Consider the following 13609-nt stretch of genomic DNA (forward strand, 5'->3'; position numbering starts at 1 on the left):
ACACATATACTGCACAATTTTGCAAGAGAACTTGTTCCAGTCTGCTATGAAAGCTCAGGAGAAGATTCATCTTTCAACATGATAATGACCCTAAGCATTAGGCCAATGTGACACTGGGATAGCTCAAAAACAGAAAGGTGAATGTTTTGGAGTGGCCAAGTCAAAGCCAGCACCTTTACTCCAGCTAAAGATCATCGCAGACGTCTGAGAGTGACAGTTGGATTTCTAGTCGCCTCTCTCACCAGTTGATGTCTCACTCTGATGTTGAGTTTTGAGGGACAGCCTGTTCTAGTCAGAGTCTGTGTACTTTGATGAACCTTCCACTTTCTGGTGATGAATGCAACAGCGCGCAATGGGACATTCAAACTCTTTTGATATTTTTATAGCCATTCCCAGTCTTGTGCATTTTAAAAACTTTGTTTCTCACAACAGTAGAATGCTCCTTTGTTTTCATTGTTGCATGTGACTGTCCACCAAAGATTACGGCCCTTACAAAGGGGGCTGTTTATATCCAGAGAGACAGAAAGGACTCACAAGTAGCACCTCATCATGTTTAATTATGACTGTTAAACGACTGTCACCTTTGTAATTAATTTGTCATTGGTGTAATGATGGAGCTTCCAAAGCACAGAGGTTTAAATACCTATGCAAACATTAACTTTGGAGTTTTTCTTCTTCAGTTAAACGTCTACAGAAAATGGTTTATTTTGTCTTTGGAAATGTTTTGTCACAGCATAAGAAAAATACTGAATGAATAAATGTGTATAAATCTTTTGTCTTGCAGAAAATTATGACTTTCAATGGGATTGAATACTTTTGTATGCCACTTAATGTTTGTGAAAGGGCTTGGTGGTGATTAACGTTTAACATCTGAAATGATCACGGGACTTAAGTTAGGTACACATTCAGGTGGCTTTTTATTCACTCCTAGCTACACATATGCTTGAAGTCAGCAACTTATTCACAAACCAGCTTCTTCTTCAATGTTAAGTGCATGGCAAAATATTATACAGCGTGTACATTAATCTGCAAACTGATACATTATTTGAAAGAATAAATATCCCAGATTTAGCTCTTGAACGGGTTGAAAATGTTACACTCAACTTTAACAAAGGAATCTGTCCTGGACAAGATTATATCATGTCAAATAATATACACATTGCAGATGTGCAAGCATTGGGGCATTGTGGTAAGGGCTTTGTCCTCTAAATCCTACATTTCTCGGTTAAAGTCCTGATAGTGACACTGTGTGACCATGAGCATGTCACTTCACCTGAATAGGCGGCACGGTGCGGGATCGCTGGGCATAAGAAATGTAACCAGTAGTAACTAAATGTTATACTGGATAAAGGCGTTAGTCGTAAATGTTGAATATTTTGCCTTTAGAATAAGTAACTAGCTTGCAAAAGCTGTGTGAAAAAGTACAGTCGCGGGTTGCAAGCGAGCATGTAGCTGGAAGCGAATAAAAAGACGACCAAATACGTACTTAACTTCAGCTTTGTGTTCATTACACACTCAATGGCAGATTCTATTAAATAGTAATAATTACTACCAAGTCCTTTCCCAAACCTATTGTGTGGAAAAAAATACTGCACTGTTTAAAGTAAACCCAGATCTGTCTCCTAGCCACTTGTCTTTACACTCCATGACTCTACCGGCCCCTGAGTTCCTGTTTCTTGCCCCGCCCATTTTCACTGAAGATCACGTGAACAACCGATATAGTTCGTACGCAGAACCGATATAGTTCATACACAGAGTTGCAATAATGTTCGTTCGCAAACCAGTATGTTTCATACGAGAAACCGACATGGCACACACATACAACCAATAGAGTTCAAGCGCAAAACTGATATGTTACCCACATGAAACCAGTATAAGACGTGCATGAAACCAATATAGTGCATACACAAATCCATCTTTAGACCGGCACAGAACGCAAGCCAATATAGTTCATACGCAAACCGATAACATACAACCGAAAACCAATGCAGTTCACTCACAAACCAATAACAAACGTACTGGAACCACTGATATACACACGCGAATCAATATAGTTCATATGCAAACCAGTGCTATGCATATACAAACGGATATAGTTCACGCACAAACCGATAATATACGGACACGAACCAATATAGTTCGTATGAATGAAACCAGTATTATACGCACGTAAACCAATTAAGTATGCACGCAAACCGATAATAAATATTCATAAACCAATAGTGTTGATACGTAAACCAATAGATTACACACAGAAATATATGATTTATGGCCTGTTTGGCCCCTCATACATAGCTGTGCCGGCTTTTGAGACACAACTGCGCTTCTGCCTTAAGTTACCGTAAGCACTTTTAACTTTTTACGTCCTTCCCCTAAGCTACTGCCCAGACAACTTCACACATGGGATCCCCTTTCTAAACCGTGGTAAACTAATATTATGACGCTTCACCCTTTCTTTTACACTTTTAGAGTTATGGGGTCGCAGGAGGCACACACAAGAGTGGAAAACCGTTAATGCCATCCCGGCCGGTTAATGGCAAGGCTGTCTCTCCATACTGCACGAGACCTACCGCGACACTCTCCAAAAGACGCTAATAAGGTCAGTGAAGATGTCCATCTGCATTCTATACAAAAGGAAAAGGCAAGTTTCCTTTCTTTATACTTTGATTTTTTCCCCAAACAAATGCCTCTCAACACTGCAGAGGACACTTGACAAATTTTATTTACTTATAGGTAATGCCAGTAAGGCACATTACCACACAAGGACAATTAATTTAATTCGCTCCGAAGGTCATCCTTTTGAAGCTCGCCTTTATTTATGTGCGCTTTTATTCTCCGCGCCCAATTGAGGTCGCCCTTTTGAAGGTCGCCTTTTTGTGCGCGCCCTTATTGAATAGAACCTCCTCATGGTGCCCAGGCCCACCAGGTAGCCTAAATATTTGGCTTTGTTCAATCCAAAGAAACAGGTATTCCTCCCATTTGTTGGAATAAATAACCACATCATCCAAGTAGGCAGCAGTAGATGAGTTAGGCGGTCAGAGCACTTTATCCACCAACTGTTGGAAGGTTGCTGATGTCCACTGTAACCCAAATGGAAGCATACAATACTGCCAGTGACTTCAGTTTCATTGTTCCTTTGTAGTACTAGGGTGTTGTACCGTGTTAGCCATTATGAATGTAGAGAGAGGCCAAGCAAAATGACACTTTTTATTGGCTAACTAAAAAGATTACAATATGCAAGCTTTCGAGGCAACTCAGGCCCCTTCTTCAGGCAAGATGTAATACAGAGACTGAAGTTCAATATGTTTATATACACACTCTAGGACAAGAAAGGTTGTTCCTTTGTAAAAGTGACAATGACAATAAAGATTTATCTTATCTTATCTTGCTAAACGCAGTCTTAGCCTTTGCGGAGTCTGTTAAAGGAACCTGCCAGTGCCCTTTCGTCAAATCAAGTGTGGTCAAATATTTAGCCTGTCTGAGCCTCTTGAGGAGGTCATCCACTCAGGGCATCAGATAGGCATCAAATTAGGAGACTTGATTAAGTCGATGGAAGTCATTGCAAAACCTCCAACTCCCATCAGGCTTAGCGACGAAGAGAATAGGGCTGGACCAGGGACTATGACTTTACACATTTACTCCTAGTTCCAGCATGCTCTTGATCTCAAGTTCCACTTCTGCTCTTTTTGCCTCGGGAAGGTGACACGGGCATTCTCAAACTATAACCCCGGGTTCTGTCACAATATCATGCAATCAGAGAGGTCCTTGCAGGCTTTTCACTCACTACCTCCAGGACAGACAGGATAATGGCCTCCAGCTCCTGTCTTTGTTTGGGACTCAAATCTAAACTGAAGTTAAGGTCCTTGTGGTGAGCAAAGAGTGAGCAGGGCTGTCCAGAGGAGGGATCAGGTTCCCTGTGCTTCCACGGTTTCAACAGGTTCACATGATAATAATTCATTACATTTAAGCGCTATCCACACAGGGAGGAACTGAACCCACAATCTTCCACAGTCTCCTTACTGCAAAGCAGCAGCACTACCACTGCGCCACCTGTGAGGACATGCTCACTTGGTTGACGATTGGGCTGTTTCACCAAATACTCGATGAGCCCTTTTCCTCTTCTTAACTTCATAAGGGCCTTGCCAATGGGCCAGCAATTTGGAATGTGAGGTAGGGACAAGGACTGAGACATGATCCCCTGGGCAGAACTCCCACAGAGACGTGCCCCGATCATAATACTGGTTCTGTGCTGCTTGTGCCTCTTCCATTTGACTTTTTAGAATGAGACAGATCTTTCTGAATCTATCGCATAATTGTGCATTGGCCATTGACAAGACCTGCTGCATGTTTTGCAAATTTAAGGGAACTGTCATTCCATTGTTAGAAGCCAGTGTTTCTCTGAACAGATAATGTAGCTGGGAGAGAGGGTCAGGACTGACCTCAAGGGGTGTGGTTTCATCCCATCACACTGAGTGGCTACATCTTTTCTCTCCGTCGGCTGTTTACACAGCGTTGAGGCAGCCTGGGATGTGTTTTCTCTGTCCATTAGTAGGCCCAAAATTGGTTTAGCAGTCGATAATGTGAAATCGCTTTTACTTTAAGACCAGTCCCGTCCCACAATCACCAGGAATGGTGGGTTTGGAAGGACTGCTATGGTTAAACATTTTAGTGATCCTTCATAATTAATGAAACACGAGGCAGACCTATATTAGCCGGTTTCTCTGTTAGACTGGTCTTAACTTTTAGTCACTGTCGCAGTAACATATATCAGCAAGCCACAATGACGATGTTGCTGCTGAAATCAAACAAAGCTGTGGTTTTATGCCCATTAACAATTATCACTCCTATATATGGAACTGTCAGAGGATTCGTAAGTGCACAACACCCTTCCTCCCACATCCACTTACATTCCCCTTTGTCATCAAGCAGATATCGTTCCCGCGAATCTGGGGAGTTCGGTGCTTGCTCCAAGCAGTGACAGTTGGGCCTGTAATATGGGACATGTTCCATCCAGGTTTGACTAAGGGACGGTTCTGCCCTCCCAGACTGCAAAGCCACCCTAAGCACTTCAATGATCGCAATTAGGTCAATCATATTATTAAATAGTTTTCCCTAGACCTGCTGGGTGATATGCTTTGGGAGGCCATTTAACAAAAAATAGCAGGTGATTTGCTCTACTATTTGGAGGACAATGTTTTCATCTGGTGCAGCAAGGTGGCACAGTAGGTAGCACTGCGGAGTTTGCATGTTCTCCCCGTGTCTGCATGGGTTTCTTCCGGGTGCTCTGGTTACCTAACACAGTCCAAAGACATACAGGTTAGGTGTATTGGTGATCCTAAATTGTCCCTAGTGTGTGCTTGGTGTGTGGGTGTGTGTGTATGTGCCCTGTGCTGGGCTGGCACCCTGCCCAGGATTTGTTTCCTGCCTTGCGCCCTGTGTTTGCTAGGATTGGCTCCAGCAGACCCCCGTGACCCTGTGTTAGGATATAGCGGGTTGGATAATGGATGGATTTTTTCATCTGGCCTTAGCCCATACAGAGAATGCCTGTGAGTGGGTTGGCTTCTCTGGGTTAAATCTCCACTGCCATAACTTGATCTGCTGGTCTGGGGCTCCCCCACGTTTAGCAAAGGTCTCTGCCTTTGAGGGGAGGGCAACCCTCTCCAAGAGAGTATAATAAACCCTTTGAGCCTCCCACATCTGGACCAGCCCAATCCTGTTACCCATCCTACACATTCCCCGTGGTATCTATTTTGCCTGGTTATGTGTACTGGGGACGGAGCTTGCACCTGGTCTTTCCAAATCCCGTGGCATGTCTCACACTCAGAAAGTCGGGTATGGTACTTTCCCACCTGGATGTTAGCAGATGTTGGATCCTCTGGGAATTGCTTCCAGTCCTGCTCCTGGTACATAATGGACATATCCATCCTGCCAACTATGTTAGCTGTCAAAAGAACAAATAAATGCCACAAAAATGTTTGGGGTAGCCGGCCCGTAGAATGTGACTTGAGTTCAAAAATGCAAAAGATTCAAGCAGATGTGGTCACACTGAGTTCAAAACAGAACTGATTTGCAGGAAACATGGTCAGGCAGCGGAAGTGAGGTCAGCAGGGTCAGAACTGGAAATGAGGTCATCTTGGCCAGGTGGAATTCCCTGTGACTGGTCTGCAGCAAAAAGAGAAAAAGGGTTAGTGCATTCCTCCAGCCCCTGGTCTGGCATGGAATTACCCTCATTTGAGCCATTTAGCTGCTGCCCACGTGCCAAATTTCTGCCATGTGCAGACTGAGGTTGGGGACATCGAGTCCAAGTGGGCCCTGTTTAAGGCCTCAGTTGTAGAAGAGACTGCTAAAACTGTTGTCTTATGGTGGTTGGGGCAGTTCATGGCAGCAACCATAGCACCTAAAGGTGGATACTAAAGGTGAGGGAAGCTGTCAGACTGAAGAAGGCATTCTTCAGGGAAATACTCTCCGTGGGATCCCCTGGCACAGTTGTGAGGTACCAACAAGGTAAGAGGACTCCTGCAAAAAAATAAACCTGCTGAAAGACTATCTGTTGGCCTTGAGACTGTTCTTGCAAAGTGTTTAACACCTCAGGAGGGGAAGGCATGTCCTTGTCCAGACTGTGATGAGCAGATTAAAAGAGTTTTGGACCTTCTCAACCCTGTGGACATGTTACTGGAATTTTTATGGCTTATTCAAGCATTCTTGTGGGTTACTTGCTGACTGTTCATAAAAGCAAATAACCTTTTTTTATTTTATAGGTAAATTGAATATTGACCTTACAATTATCTGTAGAGAAGGGTGAGGTCTAGTATTGATTTCTGTGTAAGCCTTGATTGTGAAACATCACTGATTTTAAGTTTTGATTGAATTGAATATAACACCGGCAACAGCAGCTCCTCTAGCAAAGATATCCAGAAAAGTGGTGTGGTTGAGGGGAGAAGAGTTGGGGAATCAGAAAGCATTTTGGGGTGCCAACACAGCCCTCCCCGTTTAGTACTAGATATTTTATAAACAAAAATAATGCACAATTGCGTGAAAACAACAGAACTGCTGCCACATAGTGAAGTGGCCACAATCATCAGGCTTCTGCCAGCAATATAAAGTCTGAATAAGGAGGTTCTGTCTTCAGATCGTCTCCCTTCATTCAGGTTGTTGTCCATTTTAAAGCCCTGGGCCTGGAATGGACAGGTTAATTACCCTCACCATTTGTTTTCTGTGGAAGAAGAACCATTCTTCCACAGAACTGTTCCACTTAACTCTTCCACTTAACTGTTGAGTTAAATACACATCTGCCTTTATGTGTAACCTGTAGCAGTGTAAGACTCAAACATATCCTGCATGGACCAGCACAATTTTTCTCTAGCATTGCTTCAGGATTGGGGGTGCATTGTTCCTCCAACTTTAAGATATGGGAAGCAATTCATCCAATTCCTCCTCTCCACACACAGTGTCTATAATAAATGTGCAAATCATGAGTCAATAGCTCCCAGTGTGTAAACTGTGATGCTACCATGTCCAGAGTGCCCCATGTTTGATGATTTTATTTTTAAGGTCACAGAAGCTTTTGTTCAATGCTTCTTTACAGATTCTAACTTGAGGTGAATGAAACACACTGCCTCATAGATCCGGTGTCTGAATCCAGTGTCCAGTCATTGTCTGTATGGAGTTTGTACACTCTGTGTCTTCACTAGTTTCCTCCCATATCCCCAAAGATGTATAGGTATAACAAATTTGCGATTTCAAACTGCCCCTGCGATGGACTATCACTACCTTGTGCCCAGTTCTGCAGTGATCAGTTTCGGTCCCCAGTGACTATAAATTGTATTAAGTGGATTTACAAATGTTATGTTGGACTACACAGTGGTTCATCTGTTAACCAAAAAAATGCTTAATCCAATTCATGGGTGCGCTGCTGGCTAACAGCTTCTTACCAAAGCACTGGGAGTAATGCAGGAGTCAAGTATTACTCCCAGTGCTTTGGTAATAATAAGCTGTTAGCCAGCAGCCAAGTAAAAATACCAGCTGAGTATGAAACCTTCAGTGCACTGGATGAGATACTCTCTGAATAGGAGCAGAAGTAATCATATTAACAGAAGTTTTAGTTGGTTAAGACTTTTGAAAATTTAAATTTAGGGAGGCAAGACCACCTGCCAGACCTTTCCCAGGAAAAGCTGTAGGATGGACCGCCACAACTTAATGAGCTCCATTCTGCAGGTATTATGCACACAGATCAGGAGCTCAGCTCGAACCACGTAAAGCCACAACTGTAGGGAGATGACCAGAAATAAGAATCCGTGCTGTCAGAGTCGTAGAACTGTTTCGACTACAGGGCCATCCCCCGTGGACACAATGCAACAGTGAGATATGTAAATGACTGGCATCCTATCCGGGACGGTTCAAACAGTGCGTAGTGTAATGCTGTCGAAAAGGTATCGATCCTATGATGTAAGAAAAGTCTTCGGAAAATTAATGAATCGAATACTTAATGTCAGTGAATACATTTACTGACGTACATACATACATGGCCGGCATACGATAAATGTGTACGTGCAATTATCTTGCTAAGGTTTGGGAACTAGCCGACAAGCCTGAGGCTGACGAGGGGCTACATGACAAGTCAGCTCCACTCCCACATCTAGAGATGAAACGAAACTGAAAACAAACTACACCTTCTCTACTGTATTTAGTCAAAACGAAACATTGAGACAGTGTAGCTGAAGATCACGAACGACTGGAACGGCGTTAGCTTCGCGGAAGGCACACGAGCAATAGCCTAGTTCACGTTATCAGGTATTGCATTTTTTATCTGCTCGTTTATTCATTTATCAGTTACCTACAAAAATGAAAAGAATAGCTTGATAAGTTTTTACGAGCTCCGCTGAAGACTTCAATAATATTTAAAGTATATCTGTAATACGTAGGGATACATTCGTTTTTGATTGAGAATTGGTACAATAAATCCGAAAGCAAAGAACAGATGATTAGTGTTTTTCCAGATGTGCGATGGCTGACTAACGCTTTCTTTTAGTAGAGTCAGGATTGTCACATGTGCAGAGTACAGTCAGATTCTAAGTTGCATGTGCTAAGCAACAGGAGAGAAGTTTAATAAAAGAATAAAGTATGTGGAATTAATTTTAACCGTACAGACTGAAAGTATGTGGGTCCTTTTCTCTATGTATACCCTACTGAAATGAAGTAGAGTCTGTACTGAAGATTTTGAATGTATGATTAATCGATGCAGAACTAAAATGAGAAAGAAACTGAAATTATTGGTTAGTGCACAAAAAAAAAAAAAAAACATAACTTGATGAGTCTTTGCCAACAATGGTTTCTGTTTCACTTTACTTCCCAGATCCAGGGCTGTCTCAATGTAAGGGCACCATGGGCACAGGAGCATAGGGGTCAAAGCTATTTCTGATGCTATGTATGCTTCTGTTTTGCTATCAAAACAGGGTCCCCATTGTCTGGGGCCTATAATACTGTTAAGACAGCCATGCCTAGAACTTGACCAAAACAAAACTAAGATAAATCAAGAAAGGACCATTCTCCATTTAGAATACTGTGCATTTTATATAGACTATGGCAAAGTTAACAGATTGCACATGCAGTGTCCTTAGAGTATTTAATGAGCCATTTCTAGATAACAGTTTAGAATTAATGAGCTAAAGCTAGAATTTTGGGGCTTTGAGTGTTCCAGTTTTAGCTAATTTATTCATCTAGTTTAATAAAGACATCACAAATGTACATATAGCTTAAATATTTAAATTTAAAAAGACATTTTTTTACACAGATAACAAAGGTGATTGAATCATCGATGTCATCATGGAGGATGATTCAGAGTTGGGTGATAACCTCTCTGCAGATGTGAAAAATGTAAAGCAATTCAAAGACCAAATGAGACCTTCTGAAGACAAGAATGAAAACCGTAGGTCTATGGTAGGTAGATTTTCCAACTGTCAGTGCCTGCATGTTTTTTTTGTATAGTGTCCTTAGCAGTAGATACCATTTCAAAACACTCTGCACACAGCACAACTGGATTTTCAAAGGATTAATTGTGTGTGTGTATATACTGTATATATACTAGTCATTTAGCCCATTACAATAATGGGCGCGAGAACAGTAGTGCATAAACATTAGTAGGAACAGTCTATATTAAATGGCAAGGGACTTTGACCTCTTTCTTTTTGTTGGTCGTATTTTTCTTTCTTTCAGCCTTTCTTTTGTTGATGTTTACTTGCTGAGCTGACCGTTCTTCGTGGGCCGCCGCCGTGTATTGTGTGTCTTTCATTTTCTGTGACAGTAATACTGTCTTGTACGTCCGCTGGCTTGTATGTCCGTAATATACCTTTAATTTTCTCTGGCGGTAACACATGCATGCGTGTCGGTAATATGCCTTTAATCTCCTCTGACAGTAATACTTGCTTGTATGTGGCTGTAATATGCGTCACTGTATTGTGTACCTTTAATTTCCTCTCACAGTAATACTGGTTTGTATTTCCGTAAAATGCCTGTAACTTTCTCTGACAGTAATATCGCGCATCGCACCGTGCCCCGCGCATGCACACTTCACCAGAAGACACACACACATGGACACCTGGACGCACATAGGGATTTTATTAAAGAGGATATATATATATATATATATATACTGATATACAAGGGGCACTTCCATTTTTTAAATGGTAGACTCATCACTTTCTAGAGATTGTCTCAATACCCTAACCAATTTTGATACTTTCAATAATTTGTATTTTTTCTACAAAAGTCTAATTTTAATAAATTTGAAATCTTATTAACCATGGTATTACCCATGCATTGCATATTAACATTACATTTCCAGCAACTAGGGTAACTTTGTGCATATTTTTCCAGTACAAATCTGTAATTTTTCCTCTTGCCATCTTAGCAGTGTCTTAAACTTTAGGTCTTTCAGACAGAAAATTAAAAGAGAAAAAGTTGTTTCTCAACTATTGGAAAACGGGCTGGCACCAGTCGGTCGTGGTTTGCTGTCGTTACATATGTGAGCAGACTGCCTAAGCAATTGACAGCAGTGCACAATATTTTTTCCCTTTTTGTATTTGTGCATGTTTGATGAAGATTTACCCAACCCCTGCTATTGCAATCACTCTTGTTTAACTCTAGGAGGATATTCAGGCACCCCAGATTTTCCATACTGACTCATTTCTCCTGAGGTCTTATTTTTTCAGCTGAGGTCTTTAAGAATACTGCTTGCCTTTCTTAGTTCAATCTGTTATATCTGTGTTTGGAGAATAAGAGCTTATATGCCACTAATATTCTGAACTTCTTTCATCATCTTCTGTTGTACTTTTGTGGTCCTTGGCTGAGGAATTGCTTTTCTGGGATGTCATGTAACCATTGAACATGGACTTCACTGTGTGCCTATGTATTAACTGTAGTTGGACACATCTGGGCTTTCCTTCGATACTGTAGGGATTAAAGGTGTTGATGAGCCTTCTTGACATTGACCTAAATTAAGGAGGCAAATTTTCTTCAGATTTTGTAATTAATAGTTGTGCTTATGATTGTTCGCTTGATAACCATTAATCATTAAAAAGTGAAACCTTGCTTAATAACAAAAAAAAAATACAGGGGTAAATTTAATGGAGAACAGTGCCAGATATTAAAAGCATCTGCTGAAGAAAAGAAATATCCAGTTAAAGCGAAGACAGGTGCATCATAAAGCTAGGCATGTTATTCAGCTCGGTGAACCTGTACAAGTAAACCAGACACCTCAATTTTTAATCACACGGTTTTACTGCACAATTTTGTTTTGTTGGCTATCCAGTTCATGCATCCCTCTAAGGAGAATTTTGCACATACACTAAGAATAACATTGACAATTTCATAGTTATTACAATGACAAATGTAGTAGCTCATTGAACTATTATCTCTGGTCATAATTATTGTGCTAGTTGAAATTGTCTATTTTTTCATTAGAAACAGCCTGATGGCAAGGGAAGAGAAAAACGAAAGCTTTGGATAAAAAGACTGTAGAAAATGAAATAGCTGCCCAGCCTCTCTTGGGCTTTCTGTAAAATGCTGCATTATCCAAATTATTATCATGGCATCATGGAATTCTATGTACCACTAAGCAGATGATGCAATGACTTTAGTGCTGTAAAAGTTAAAGTGTTGTTAGCACATGCAATTAATTTCCAAAAATGTAACATTATTTTTCCTTAATTGCATTATTCGACCCCCTTTTCTGTCTAAGCTAAAGGTTTTCAGGTTGCTGTTGCTTTGGCCCTAGCGAGGCTGACAATAAGAAAATTAATTCTGATTTTAAAGATTGTCTTCAAATTGCCTTTTTTTCTAAATAAACATATAGGTAACTGAAAATGTTCTTCATTTGTTACATAAAAGCAATCATATACAGTATCATTGTAGGTATGCACGAGCACAGCAGTCCTCAAGCTGTGTGCTACACAAACAGCTATCTGGTGGTACATGAGAAAAAAAAGAAAGACAAAAGGGGGATAAAAAGTGGGACTTAAAAGGACCTTTGGTTACAAATTGGCTGAACCAGAGTCCTCTTGGTCAGCCTTGCTTCAGTTCCATTGCTAAGTCTCATGATACTCCAGTTTTAAGCCTCCACTCCTAGTCCTTTTCTCTTCTATCATGTATATCACTTGCACCAAATCAAAATCTTTCATTGCTCACGTTGGCTCTGAGGGAATACCTCCTTCTCACTTCCACACCTCATTCAGCCCATCCATGCCAAGATAGAGAGTATGGGAATCACTTGCTAAGACCGACATATTTTTGGGAAGGAGAGAGCCCCAGTTGAGTGCTCATTTTCTTACCCTCCCATCCCACACAAGCAGGCTGCACAGTTTGTGTTTCCCTCTCTCTGTGTCTCTGTTTCTGTCTTTCTCTTAGGAAATGTCCTGTAAGGTTAAACGATTGTTAGTTTTGGTGAACTTGCTTTTTTGTACCATTTTTGGAACAATTTTAGAAACTGGCAGACTAAGGCAGACAAATATACAATGAAGAATGAAATTTCAACAATTATTAACAATAAAATATGTATACAGTAATCCCTCGCTATATCGCGCTTCGCCTTCACTCTATCGCAGATTTTATATGTAAGCATATTTAAATATATATCGCGGATTTTTTGCTGGTTCGCGTATTTCTGCGGACAATGGGTCTTTTAATTTCTGGTACATGCTTCCTCAGTTGGTTTGCCCAGTTGATTTCATACAAGGGACGCTATTGGCAGATGGCTGAGAAGCTACCCAACTTACTTTTCTCTCTCTCTCTCTTGCGCTGACTTTCTCTGATCCTGACGTAGGGGGTGTGAGCAAGAGGGCTGTTCGCACACCTAGACGATACGGACGCTCGTCTAAAAATGCTGAAAGATTATTTTCACGTTGCTACCTTCTGTGCAGCTGCTTAGTGAAGCGACATGCTGCACGGTGCTTCGCATACTTAAAAGCTCGAAGGTCACGTATTGATTTTTGACTGTTTGTTTTTCTCTCTCTCTCTGTCTCTCTCTCTCCTCCTGACGGAGGGGGTGTGAGCTGCCGCCTTCAACAGCTTTGTACCGGCGGTGCTTCGCACACTTAAAAGCCAAACAGCCCTATTG

The 13609-nt window shown here is 41.3% G+C and overlaps 1 protein-coding gene across 1 annotated transcript in view; it reads left to right on the forward strand.

The window, feature by feature from the left end:
* The first annotated feature begins 8615 nt into the window (after positions 1-8615).
* The window catches only part of LOC114643482 (E3 ubiquitin-protein ligase rnf213-alpha), a 97226-nt gene continuing 92232 nt past the window's right edge, over positions 8616-13609 (forward strand). Inside the window, exons 1-2 of the mRNA XM_051918955.1 lie at positions 8616-8790; positions 9791-9936. Coding sequence (XP_051774915.1) covers positions 9823-9936 — 114 coding nt within the window. The 5' untranslated portion in view covers positions 8616-8790; positions 9791-9822. The remainder of the gene's footprint in view (positions 8791-9790; positions 9937-13609) is intronic.

This window comes from Erpetoichthys calabaricus, chromosome 14 (genome assembly GCF_900747795.2).
Source record: "Erpetoichthys calabaricus chromosome 14, fErpCal1.3, whole genome shotgun sequence".
NCBI lineage: Eukaryota > Metazoa > Chordata > Cladistia > Polypteriformes > Polypteridae > Erpetoichthys > Erpetoichthys calabaricus.